The 13,008-nt window shown below is 48.9% G+C and overlaps 1 protein-coding gene across 1 annotated transcript in view; it reads right to left on the bottom strand.

Annotated features, from left to right (window-relative positions):
• Positions 1-13,008, bottom strand: part of RECQL4 (RecQ like helicase 4) — a 324,140-nt gene that overhangs the window by 256,029 nt on the left and 55,103 nt on the right. The window contains exons 5-8 of the mRNA XM_088463386.1: positions 12,269-12,406; positions 10,249-11,339; positions 10,065-10,164; positions 9,839-9,968 (exon numbers count right to left, since the gene is read on the bottom strand). Coding sequence (XP_088319512.1) covers positions 9,839-9,968; positions 10,065-10,164; positions 10,249-11,339; positions 12,269-12,406 — 1,459 coding nt within the window. The remainder of the gene's footprint in view (positions 1-9,838; positions 9,969-10,064; positions 10,165-10,248; positions 11,340-12,268; positions 12,407-13,008) is intronic.

Below are 13,008 nucleotides of genomic sequence, written 5' to 3'. Positions count from 1 at the left end.
GGATAGCCTGAGAAGGCCTCACGCAGGACAGAGCTACAGACAGGGACTGTTACACAGCACTATATACAGTACAGATGACGGTACCAGGATAGCCTGAGATGGCCTCACGCAGGACAGAGCTACAGACAGGGACTGTTACACAGCACTATATACAGTGCAGATGACGGTACCAGGATAGCCTGAGATGGCCTCACGCAGGACAGAGCTACAGACAGGGACTGTTACACAGCACTATATACACTACAGATGACGGTACCAGGATAGCCTGAGATGGCCTCACGCAGGACAGAGCTACAGACAGGGACTGTTACACAGCACTATATACACTACAGATGACGGTACCAGGATAGCCTGAGATGGCCTCACGCAGGACAGAGCTACAGACAGGGACTGTTACACAGCACTATATACACTACAGATGACGGTACCAGGATAGCCTGAGATGGCCTCACGCAGGACAGAGCTACAGACAGGGACTGTTACACAGCACTATATACACTACAGATGACGGTACCAGGATAGCCTGAGATGGCAATAGTGTGTGAGAAATCAGGAATAGACTGAAGATACACTGGGTGCCGTTACTAAAACTGGATCAGGATGTCGACATGCTGGAACTAAAGCAGCGAGCAGGCAATACAGGAGCAGGCAATACAGGAGCAGGCAATACAGGAGCAGGATGCCAGGGTACTGATCTCTCTGGCAATGAGTAGTCAGCATTTCCTGGTTAATATAAGGTGCACTTAGAAGTAACAGGCTGGATTACTCATGTGACCGGAGTAGCTGGAGACTGGTTAGACAGAGCGGATCGTGTGATAACATCCTAACTTGCTGCTACATCTTCCTTCCTCCCCGCCCACCCCATTCTGTGTCACTAATGTCTGTCTTCCCCTCCCTTATAGAATGTAAGCTCTTTCCAGCAGGGCCCTCCACCCTCTTGTGCTTCTCCCTACTGTCATTTAATTTCTCTCTTACTCCCCACTAGGGCAACTAACACTTGGCTGTCAATGGTTACTTATTTGTCTATGTACCGTGTAAGGCGCTGCGGAACACTTGTGGCGCCATATAAAGAAATAATAATAATAATAATAATAATAATAATGTCCAAGATGGTGGCGTCCATGATGCAGAACAGCAGGTATGTTTAGAGATATGGCATTACAGATCCCAGGGATGCCGCAGGCAGCTAGTGGGGACAGATGGGCGAGAGATGACATAGCTGGACCAGGCAAAGTGCCATTTCCTAACTTCCCATCTCCATTAATCAAAGCGGGGTACAGAAGAGCGCCCCATAGCACCTGGGGACTCGGCGGGGTACAGAAGAGCGCCCCGTAGCACCTGGGGACTCGGCGGGGTACAGAAGAGCGCCCCGTAGCACCTGGGGACTCGGCGGGGTACAGAAGAGCGCCCCGTAGCACCTGGGGACTCGGCGGGGTACAGAAGAGCGCCCCGTAGCACCTGGGGACTCGGCGGGGTACAGAAGAGCGCCCCGTAGCACCTGGGGACTCGGCGGGGTACAGAAGAGCGCCCCGTAGCACCTGGGGACTCGGCGGGGTACAGAAGAGCGCCCCGTAGCACCTGGGGACTCGGCGGGGTACAGAAGAGCGCCCCGTAGCACCTGGGGACTCGGCGGGGTACAGAAGAGCGCCCCGTAGCACCTGGGGACTCCGAGGTGGCCTTACACAGATATTACAACAAAACTCTGCTTTCAATCCTAGAATGGGCCCCCAACCTGGCCACAGGCCGGAGAGGGGCCGATTACCAGCTCTGGAACTGTCTCAAACCTCTCAGCAGTACACAGAGATATAGCTAATGTACTCTTCCCTGGAAACACAAGCAATTTGCTGACAGTCAATATGTTGACAACTACATGTGTATGGAACACTGCCGGCATTAGACATAATCATAAGGCATCATATTTAATGTCAAAATAGTCAAATGTTTTAACTAACATTACAAACATGTCGGCATAAAGACGGCAGCTGTGTCCCATACACATGTAATTTGTTGATATTTTGAGTGTGGACAAACTGAGTACACCTCCGTGCTTGGTCCAGCAAGAGATGAATGCACAGGGGCCAGACTCCATCCAGGCAGTGAGGCTTTGTTATACAGATGGGTCCGCATACATATAGCCTCCCTGCACGTTAAACATCCCTTCTAGTCGCGTCATGTCGTGGTGAGGCTCGGTAGCGCCGAGCGACATCTGTGCAACTTTTTACTGTCAAATGCCTCTTATTCTCACAGTGATGCAAATATATTACTCAGCAGAAACTGCTTGTGCTGTGATATACAGCATGCCTATGTTCTGTGTGTGTGACTGGGGTGCATGTGTAATGCTACGTTATAGTGTTACAGTCACTGAGTAATATGATATACAGCATGCCCATATTCTGTGTGTGTGACTGGGGTGTATGTGTAATGCTACGTTATAGTGTTACAGCCACTGAGTAATATGATATACAGCATGCCCATGTTCTGTGTGTGTGACTGGGGTGTATGTGTAATGCTACGTTATAGTGTTACAGTCACTGAGTAATATGATATACAGCATGCCTATGTTCTGTGTGTGTGACTGGGGTGTATGTGTAATGCTACGTTATAGTGTTACAGTCACTGAGTAATATGATATACAGCATGTCTATGTTCTGTGTGTGTGACTGGGGTGTATGTGCATGTGTAATGCTACGTTATAGTGTTACAGTCACTGAGTAATATGATATACAGCATGCCTATGTTCTGTGTGTGTGACTGGGGTGTATGTGCATGTGTAATGCTACGTTATAGTGTTACAGTCACTGAGTAATATGATATACAGCATGTCTATGTTCTGTGTGTGTGACTGGGGTGTATGTGCATGTGTAATGCTACGTTATAGTGTTACAGTCACTGAGTAATATGATATACAGCATGCCTATGTTCTGTGTGTGTGACTGGGGTGTATGTGCATGTGTAATGCTACGTTATAGTGTTACAGTCACTGAGTAATATGATATACAGCATGTCTATGTTCTGTGTCTGTGACTGGGGTGTATGTGCATGTGTAATGCTACGTTATAGTGTTACAGTCACCGAGTAATATGATATACAGCATGTCTATGTTCTGTGTGTGTGACTGGGGTGTATGTGCATGTGTAATGCTACGTTATAGTGTTACAGTCACTGAGTAATATGATATACAGCATGCCTATGTTCTGTGTGTGTGACTGGGGTGTATGTGCATGTGTAATGCTACGTTATAGTGTTACAGTCACTGAGTAATATGATATACAGCATGTCTATGTTCTGTGTGTGTGACTGGGGTGTATGTGCATGTGTAATGCTACGTTATAGTGTTACAGTCACCGAGTAATATGATATACAGCATGCCTATGTTCTGTGTGTGTGACTGGGGTGTATGTGCATGTGTAATGCTACGTTATAGTGTTACAGTCACTGAGTAATATGATATACAGCATGCCCATGTTCTGTGTGTGTGACTGGGGTGTATGTGCATGTGTAATGCTACGTTATAGTGTTACAGTCACTGAGTAATATGATATACAGCATGCCTATGTTCTGTGTGTGTGACTGGGGTGTATGTGCATGTGTAATGCTACGCACAATGAGGCTACATGTATGAGGACCCATCTGTACTTCAGCTAGTCCTAAATATACATTCCCTTTGGCGCTTACAGTCTAAATTCCCTACCACATACACTGGTCTATATTCATCAGAAGCCAATAAACCTAAAAGTATGTTTTGAAGTTTGTGAGATTAAAAACCAGAGTGCCCAGAAAAATATGAGATATGGTAAGAACTTACCCTTGTTATCTCTATTTCTACGACGTCCATAGGGCTCCACAGGATACCTTGGGGTAGAGGCGATGGCGGAGACATCGGGCACCACAGAGTTAAAGTTTTCAGCCTCCCAGGATGCAATAGGGTCCCTCTCCTATATCCCGACCCCGAGCCAAGGCATCTCAGTTACGTAACAAGCCATAGGCCGGAGGAGGAGGAGAAAGAGAGAAAAAAGATCTGGACTCACACAAGAATCACATTCTCACCAGAGGGAGACGGAAAAACCGGTGACCAGAGCAAAGCCCATCTGCAGCACAGGTGCGACAGGGCGGGAGTCCTGTGGAACCCTATGCACTTCGTAGAAATAGAGATAACAAGGGTAAGTTCTTACCATCTCATATTTTCTACTTCAGAGTCCATAGGGTATCCACAGGATACCTTGGGGATGTCCCAAAGCAGTATCTTTTAAGGGTGGGGACGTCCCTGTGCTGAAAGGAGAATCCGCCGCCCGAAGGAAGCATCCTGAGATGCGAAAGTGTCAAATGCATAATACCTCACAAAGGTATGGACAGAGGACCACGTGGCAGCCTTGCAAAGCTGAACAGCAGAGGCACCACGTCGAGCTGCCCACGAAGGACCCACAGACCTAGTGGAATGAGCCCTAACAGAGGATGAAATAGGAAGGCCTTCATGAATATAAGCCTCAGAAATTGCCATGCGAATACATCCTGCCAAAGTTTGCTTAGTAGCAGGCCAACCCTTCTTCCGGAAGCCATAGAGGACAAACAAAGAGTCCGACTTCCTAAAAGAATTGGTACGGTCAACATAAATCCTTAGAGCCCGTACCACATCCAAGGTGGCCTCACAAACCGAGAGGTCTGGAGAATTAAAGGCCGGCACTAAGATTTCCTCGTTAATGTGGAAACTAAATACCACCTTCGGGAGGAAACTAGGGCGAGTGCGAAGCACCGCCCTGTCCCTATGAAAAATTAGAAAGGGAGGCTGATATGAGAGAGCCCCCAATTCTGAAACCCTTCTGGCCGAAGCAATGGCCAGAAGAAATACAGTCTTAGCTGTAAGCAATTTCAAATCCACTGAGTCCAGTGGTACAAATGGCGGTCCTTGGAGAGCCCTCACGACCATGGCCAGATCCCAAGGAGCCACTGGTGGAACAAAGGGAGGCTGAATACGAAGTACACCTTGCAGAAAGGTGAGGACATCAGGAAGAGTAGCAATCCTACGATGAAACCATACTGACAGGGCAGAAACCTGCACCTTCAGAGAAGCAAGGTGAAGACAGTGATCTAAGCCCGCCTGTAGGAAAGCCAACACCCTGGATATTCGGAACACCTGAGGATCATAGCCTCTAGGGCGACACCATTCAAAGAAAGTATGCCATACTCGATGGTAAATTCTTGCAGACGCAGGCTTCCGAGCTCTAAGCATGGTGTTAAGGTCCAGTGGTTTTTCCTGCTCTGTAGTTAAGAGGGCTGCCTCAACAGCCACGCCGTCAAAGACAGACGACCCAGGTCCGGGTAATGGCATGGACCCTGTGACAACAGGTCCGGACGTGGAGGCAACAGCATTGGAGTGTCTACGGAGAGACTCTGAAGATCTGAGTACCAGTGACGTCTGGGCCACGCCGGAGCTATCAACAGGAATGTGCAGCCTTCTTGCTTGAATTTTCGAACCACTCAAGGAAGAATGGAGAACGGAGGGATGAGGTACGCAAATCGGAAGGTCCACTGGACTGACAGAGCGTCCACCAGAAGAGCCTCAGTGTCTCTTGTTCTTGACCCATACACAGGCAGCTTGTTGTTGTGTCGTGAGGCCATGACATCTCTCTGGAAGGCACCACTTGTCCATCAGGAGGTGTTTCAACTCCAGGTGGACGAGACCATTCTCCTGGATGCACGTCTCGACGGCTGAGAAAGTCTGCTTCCCAGTTGAGGACTCCCGGGTTGAACAAAGCCGAGATGGCAGGGAGATTGCCCTCCGCCCAAGTCAGGATGCGGGACAACTGTCAGCGCTGCCCGACTTCGGGTTCCTCCTTGGCGGTTTATGTAAGCCACCGTGGTGGTGTTGTCCGACTGTACCTGCACGGGTTTTCCGTGGAGAACATGTTTTGCTTGGTGGAGCGCATTGAATACCGCGCGAAGTTCCAAGATGTTTATTGGAAGCGCAGATTCTGCTGGGGTCCACCTGCCCTGGAACAAGTGTGGACCAGTCACTGCTCCCCAGCCTTGGAGATGGCGTCCATCGTCAGAAGGACCCAGTTTGCCACCCAAAAAAGACATCCCCTGTTCAGACGAGTCGTCCACAACCACCAGTCCAGAGACAGACGTACCTCCGGAGAAAGCACAACGGTCTGTGTCTTTATCCGATGGGGCAACCCATTCCATCTGGAGAGGATCAAATGCTGCAGAGGTCTGGAGTGAAACTGGGCATATTCCACCATGTCGAACAGTGACACCATGGAACCCAGTAACCTCATCGCTGAGTGAATAGACACTCGGCGGCTTTGAAGGCAACTGCGTACCCTTGCCTGTAATGCAGAGATCTTTTCCTCCGTCACAAAGATCCTCTGTTGTTGAGAGTCCAACAGGGCCCAGAGATGGAGCTTCCTCTGCGAGTGAACCAGGGTGGATTTCTTCCAGTTTATTAACCAGCCGTGATTCTGCAACACAGAGATGGTCAGTTGCAGATGGAGCTGGAGGACCTCTGGAAACGCTGCTAACAACAGACGGTCAGATAAGGCAACAAGCGGACCCCCTGCATCCGCAGGTGGGCTGCCATTACCGCCATGACTTTGGTAAAGACTCGAAGCGCAGTTGCCAGACCAAAGGGCAGTGCCAGGAACTGAAAATGTTGGTCGAGTACTGCAAACCTGAGGAATTGCTGGTGCGTTATGATAATGGGGACATGCAGGTAAGCGTCCTGAATGTCTGACACCATGAAATCCCCAGGATCCATCGCCAGTATAATGGAACGGAGGGTCTCCATCCGGAACAGAGGAACCCTCAAGGACTTGTTGAGGGATTTGAGGTTGAGGATGGGTCGGTAAGACCCATTGGGTTTCTGCACCAGAAAAAGATTGGAATAGAAACCCATGCCCCTCTGGGAGAATGGAACAGGCACTATAACTCCAGCCTGGAGCATAGAGTGCAACACTTTCTGTAGTTCCAGGGCTTTGTTCTGATCTGACGGATGGGGGGCCTGCGCCGGAAGGAGAGGGCAAACTCCCGAGAGACCACCTCGTATACCCAAGTGTCCTTGTTAGTCAGGTACCAGCACTGGGCGAATCGAAGCAGGCGGCCTCCTACTCTGGGATCCCCCAAAAGGGAGGCCCATCCAGTCAGGCAGAAGGCTTATCATCAGACTTGGGGGCAGGGGGTCTTGTACTCCAAGCCTGTTTCTTTGGCTTGGCAGACTTCTTGGCACCGGACTATCTCGAAAAGGACTGCACTTGGGATTTACCCTGGGCCCTATAGAGCCGAAAGGACGAAGTACCAAACCCTGATGGGACTGTAGCCGATGGCAGACACGTAGACTTAGCTGCTGCCAGAGTGGCCACAATTTTGTCCAGATCAGGGCCAAACTGTACCTGTCAATTAAAAGGCAAGCATTCCAATCGCGGCCACTGCTGCCTAGGAGATTCTGGAAGTGAGGAGACCTATATCCAAGGCTGCCTCATTAATGTACGTGGCTGAGTCTCTGAGATTGCCGACTAATTCCACCTGCTCAGCAGTGTCCAGAGACACCTCCAAACTATCAGCCCAGCGCTCCATGGCTCTGGCCACCCAGCACACGGCCATAGCCGGTCTGGACGCCCCTCCAGCAAGGAAATATATGGATTTTCGGCATATTTCCACCTTACGTGCATCCTTTAAGGAGGACATGGGCAATGTAGCACTCCTCACTAGGCGTGTGACATGAGAATCCACCTGAGGAGGGGTTTCCCACTTTGCATACCCTTTTGCGGATAATTATTTTTCAAAGGCCAAGCATTTTTGAGGCTGGAACAGTTTACTCGGATTTTTCCACGCCTCCTCTAAATGATTCACCAACTGACCAGATAAGAGGAAATACAGTGGCATCACCCTTAATATCCTTAAAGGCGGCATATTTGGATTTGGCCATGGAGAAATCCTCATCCTCAGTAAACAAGGCCGCACGGACTGCCCGTATAAGGCCAGGTATATAGACTTTAGACTTTGACTCCGCCTCCTTAGGACGAAGGGGCTCTTGGTCCGAAAAGTAAAAAATCTCATCATCAGACGAGACTTCAACCTCATCAAACTGACTGAACCGTCTGAGACACTAAAGGCCGCTTAGGAGGCCGTAATGAGGACTCCTGTAAAACGTATTGGACAATGAATTCACCCACGAAGGCTCCTGTGAGACCTGGGGGGGCAAAAGCGGGAGACACTGGGGTACCATCAACTGTCTGGGGAACCCCTGCATGGGTGATGATACTACAGACTGCTGCGATAACCCCATTTGGGGAAACGCAGGGGGCGTTGCCAGCTGGCCCACAAGGGTTGTAAGTGCCTTAGCAAAACAAGCCCAGGGTTCCTGCACAGGCGCAGTGACATAAATCGGGCGTGATATCAGATAACATGCTCTACATAACCCCTCAGCGTTACCATCACCCTCCGCTAATGGTACATTACATGTGGTACACTTTAGCAGAAACGAAAAGTCACGTTCACTCTCAGACATAAGTGTAAAGGAGCTGTATGTGACTCCCCTCACAGAAAATATGTTCACTGTGAGGTAATAAACACCCTGCAACACCGCACCGCAAGCGCTTTAGCAGAGAAAGAACAGGGATAGTAAAATGGCTGACAGTCAGAAGTGAAAGTACAGGCAGCAGCGCTAGCAGAAGTCACAAACAATGCAGAAGAAATAAATCCCTGCACTACAGGCACTATGATCAACTACACAGACACAGAGCCTGGTAGGAAACAGTGCTGCATACTCTGACCTTAAATCGGAGGAGAGGTATGCGGGGGACCAGACTACGATGCCACCTGTATCAGCTTCCAGCAGCGTTTGCACACTTCAGAAAATGGCCGCCGAGGAGCTGAGGGGAGGCGGGCCCGGGGGAGGAGCGCTGACAAGCTCGCCAGACTGCTATGGAGAGAGACTGTGCAACGGGGGAGGCGCCGGCTGTGAGACAGGGTAGACGAGCTCCCCTGGCATGCAATTAACCCCTGGGACGCTGAAGCTATACCGCTCAGCCATAGCCCGCTGTCCCTGGTGGCCTAGTGGAAGCGCAGGTTAATACCTGGCTCCACACGCAGCCTGTCCCCAGGAAGCCCCCTGCCTGAGGACCTAGGACTGTATCGGCGGGTACCCTCCGCAGGACCCCGCCGCTTGCCTGACCTCCTTGAATCCGGCCACAGTCCGGGTAATCCGGGGTCCCCGCTAGCCGTGACCCCAGACCCCCACCAGCATCCCCGAATCAGTACCGGCGTTCTGGTACCGGCGGAGTGGAGGAGCGACAGCATGGATATCAGTACTGACTGTCTGCAACTCATCTTGTGCACCCACAGCTGCCTGGAAGAGCTTCAGGGACCATTACAGCCGCCTCTGTACATGGTGATCCGACTCCGAGCCGGGCACCTACGAAACGGATTTGCCTTGGCTGGGGGCGAAGTATAGGAGGGGGACCCTAGTGCATCCTGGGAGGCTGAAAAACTAACTCTGTGGTGCCCAATGTCTCCGCCATCGCCTATACCCCAAGGTATCCTGTGGAACCCTATGGACCCTGAAGTAGAAATCCCACACAAACATCTATAGCTCTTGGAGAGGATCGAAACTTCAACGCTAAGCACTGTGCCACTACGTTACCCAATACACACAAGAAAGGGCTAGGTCATATAGTAAGAGCCTATTTACCTTGTGCTCTGTTTTTTATTAATGGGGAATCGACCCATCCTCAACCTACCAGAATTATATACACATTGTATAGATCCCAAAGGGACGATGCCAGGTAATCAGCACCAGCTGCCCAGGATCTTGCATACAGTTGTATTGTGTCAGTAACCGTACCTTTCCCAGGACAGTGGGCAGCCCAATGCCCAGTTGCCCCACAGCGGAAACACACATCCTCACTGTGGTTAAAGTGCTTTCCCCCTCCTCCAAACTGCTCTCCCTTCTTCTGCCATTTCTGCTTCCACATCTGAGAGACAAAGGGAATAAAGACTATGAAGGCCCATAACTATGGACAAAGTCGTCGTCGTCCCCCCCCCCCCCCCCAGCATGTCTGGTCTGTTACCTGTTTCCTCAATCTGCTGCCATTTAAGGCAAATCCCTTAACATGAGATTTTTTCTTCAGGTTGATCCGAACAAAGTTCTCAGCTGGTCTCTGGGGCATTCTGTGAACATGAGATGATAATATAGGAAGTCAGAGGAGCACATGGATAAATCAAGGACAGACAGGATACGTGAGTAGCTTGTACCTCTTCTGTGTAGTCACTCTGCGGGCTACGGCCTCCTCCTCCAACACTTCACCCAGGAGATTCTCAGTCCCCGCACTACATTCCTGCACATTCGCTGCACGGAGTTTCGCCTTTTTTGAGGGGCGTTTATCCCTTTGTTCCTCTGTAGTCAGCGTTGTGCAGCTTACAGACATAGCACCTTCCCAATCTGAATCTGTCATTTTCTCTCTGCACCTTTTCTTTTTTGAGGCCATACCCTTCTGCTGCTTATTTCCTCTGCACTCCTGTGAGCTTGTCCCATTACTCCTGCATTCTGTGGACACCCCAGCCATATATTTCTGCTCTCTGCAATTGTCTCCCAAAGACACTTCCTTGCTGGGCTCAGATAATGATATTGCTTCTATGTTTGGTGAGACGTTCCTGGACGTGCCTGGTAGTTCCTCATCTATTCCTTTATGTTCCGGCCTTCTCCTGTACTTCTCTGGGTTTATGTCACTTCTCTCATGTTTATTGCTCTGACAATCACCAGAGATAACTTTACTTGTCCTTGTATGGTTGTCTCTTTCTGTAACCGTACTGGTTATAATCCGGTCTTCTTCTGCCATGGTCTCATACATGTTCCTTGTGCCTTCTCTTATCACATCATTCATGTCCATCTTGCCAGCAGGACTTAGAGACTCTCTCTCCCCAAAATCGTCTGATGATCTCAATTCCCTATTTATATATAAGTCCGTGTGCTCAGCTGTAATACCAGCTTGTTTCTTGGTTTCCATAATGGATTCCCCCTGATCCTTTCCATCTCCCATAAAGTGACATTGCCCCTCTATCTGTCTGAGCGCACATCTCTTCAGCCAGTCCTGGTTGAGTGACGCCATACGCTGTCCAACTCTAGTCTGGAGCTGGTGAAGTTTCTTCCCAACACTTTCTGAGGATGAGGTTAGGCTTAGCTTGTGGGGTAGGATTCCCAGTGAGAGATGGGACAACTCTCCATTAAAGACAGGCGAATCCTCAGGAACAGCATTTGGCACAGGAGTTACTGACTTCACCGATTCCACTTTTGTTACGCCAACAGGAGTAGAGGGTGTAAATGACTTTAAGGAGAATGAACGCTCCTAGGGGGGAAAAGTATTATATGAGCAAGGTAAGGGACAATAACGGATTGCTAAGATCAGTCTTTTGTTTGGCCATGAGGAAAACCACAGAGCAGTGAAACGTTTTATGGTGCAGTAAATCTATATTAGCCAAAGATTGGAACTTTAATACATATCAGGACTACATTTTAGATCTAGTAATATGGCTTATCTGAATGCCCTTTAAGTGGTCCTCCAGACCTCCTCATATGCGATTTCAATGGTCAGGTCTGTAATCCCACCCTTACACCAAAGGCACTCAGCAAAAAGGCCACAAGAAAATCATGTTGTAGTATAGTAACGTCTACAGCAAAAAATGTTATCAGCTAGTCAAAGGAACGCTCTAGGAGTTACGTGCTCCTGGAGGATATGCATATTGCGTGTGGAATTCAGTTTCAGGTTGCCACCAAATGCATTTAGTCATTACAGCAACTTCCTCAGGGACCTCTATGTAACATCCCCCATGTGCGGTGTATATTTGTGCCGCCTCATTCTATTCTGTACGCTCTGTCCTATCTCTGAATGTAGCAGGAGGAGGAGGGAGAGGGAGATAGATATAGATATATATATATATATATATAGATATCTATATTTTATATAAAAAACAGTATGCAAGGGGTTGAGGCGGCACTCAGGCAGACAGTTAAATTTGAAGTAAAGACACGGAACACCGCAAGTCTCTGTCATCGTCAGGATGTCCTGATGAAAATTCTTATTGATTTGAAACGATGACAGAGACTTGCGGCGTTCTGTGTCTGTACTTCAAATTTAACTGTCTGCCTGAGTGCCGCCTCAACCCCTTGCATACTGTTATTTATCTTGGAGGAAGGCACCGACGTTTGGTGTAATGCTCACCCACACACCAATCACACACACACACACATGAATAGAGGTATAATAAGTTGTCTGACCTTTAAAGATCCCCCCAGGTTGGTTTTCAGTTTACTTCCAAAATACTGGGCAGATGCTTTCATGGTGTCCCGCTCATTTGCAGTCATCTTCTGGGTAACATTGGCACGATTGAGATGGGCCCCCCAAGATTTGGATTCCTGAAGGTCAACACAGAATTGTGAAAGCTGCACTTTGTTGTGAAATAGTTGTTGTCTTTTTGCTGTTTACACTCATTAACGGAAGCCACTATACAGTGGAAAAAGTACATTTATGCCAATTCACCAAGACTAGCAGCGAGAGAGAAAGCAAGCATAACATATATGTGACTCCAGCAACATAAACCACCATGCAAAGACACAGCAGGGACAAGGGTAACGCGATGAAAAAGTAACCATAACATATATGTGACTCCAGCAACATAAACCACCATGCAAAGACACAGCAGGGACAAGGGTAACGATATGAGAAAGTAACCAAAGGACTAGGATCTGGGCAGATGTACTAAGCACATCATCTTCAGCACTAAGAATTCACACAACTTACCACAACCAGGAGGCACAGATGTAGTTACCTACGTCAGCCAACATACTAAGGAGTCTATTTGTCCCTTTGTAAAGAAACCATGGTAAGGAAGATGTTACTACAGCCATAAGGGCGCAGTATCCGGATTATTTCCAGTTATATTATGCTGTGATAGCTGCTCTGATAAGGAACGGTCTTGATGAATGGTAAAATGTCCTCGTTCACATAATACCCTGAC

This window comes from Taudactylus pleione, unplaced genomic scaffold (assembly GCF_031769625.1).
Source record: "Taudactylus pleione unplaced genomic scaffold, aTauple2 ptg001351l, whole genome shotgun sequence".
Taxonomy (NCBI): domain Eukaryota; kingdom Metazoa; phylum Chordata; class Amphibia; order Anura; family Myobatrachidae; genus Taudactylus; species Taudactylus pleione.
The sequence above is the reverse complement of the archived record's forward strand: the minus strand, read 5'-3'. Positions and strand labels throughout refer to the sequence as shown.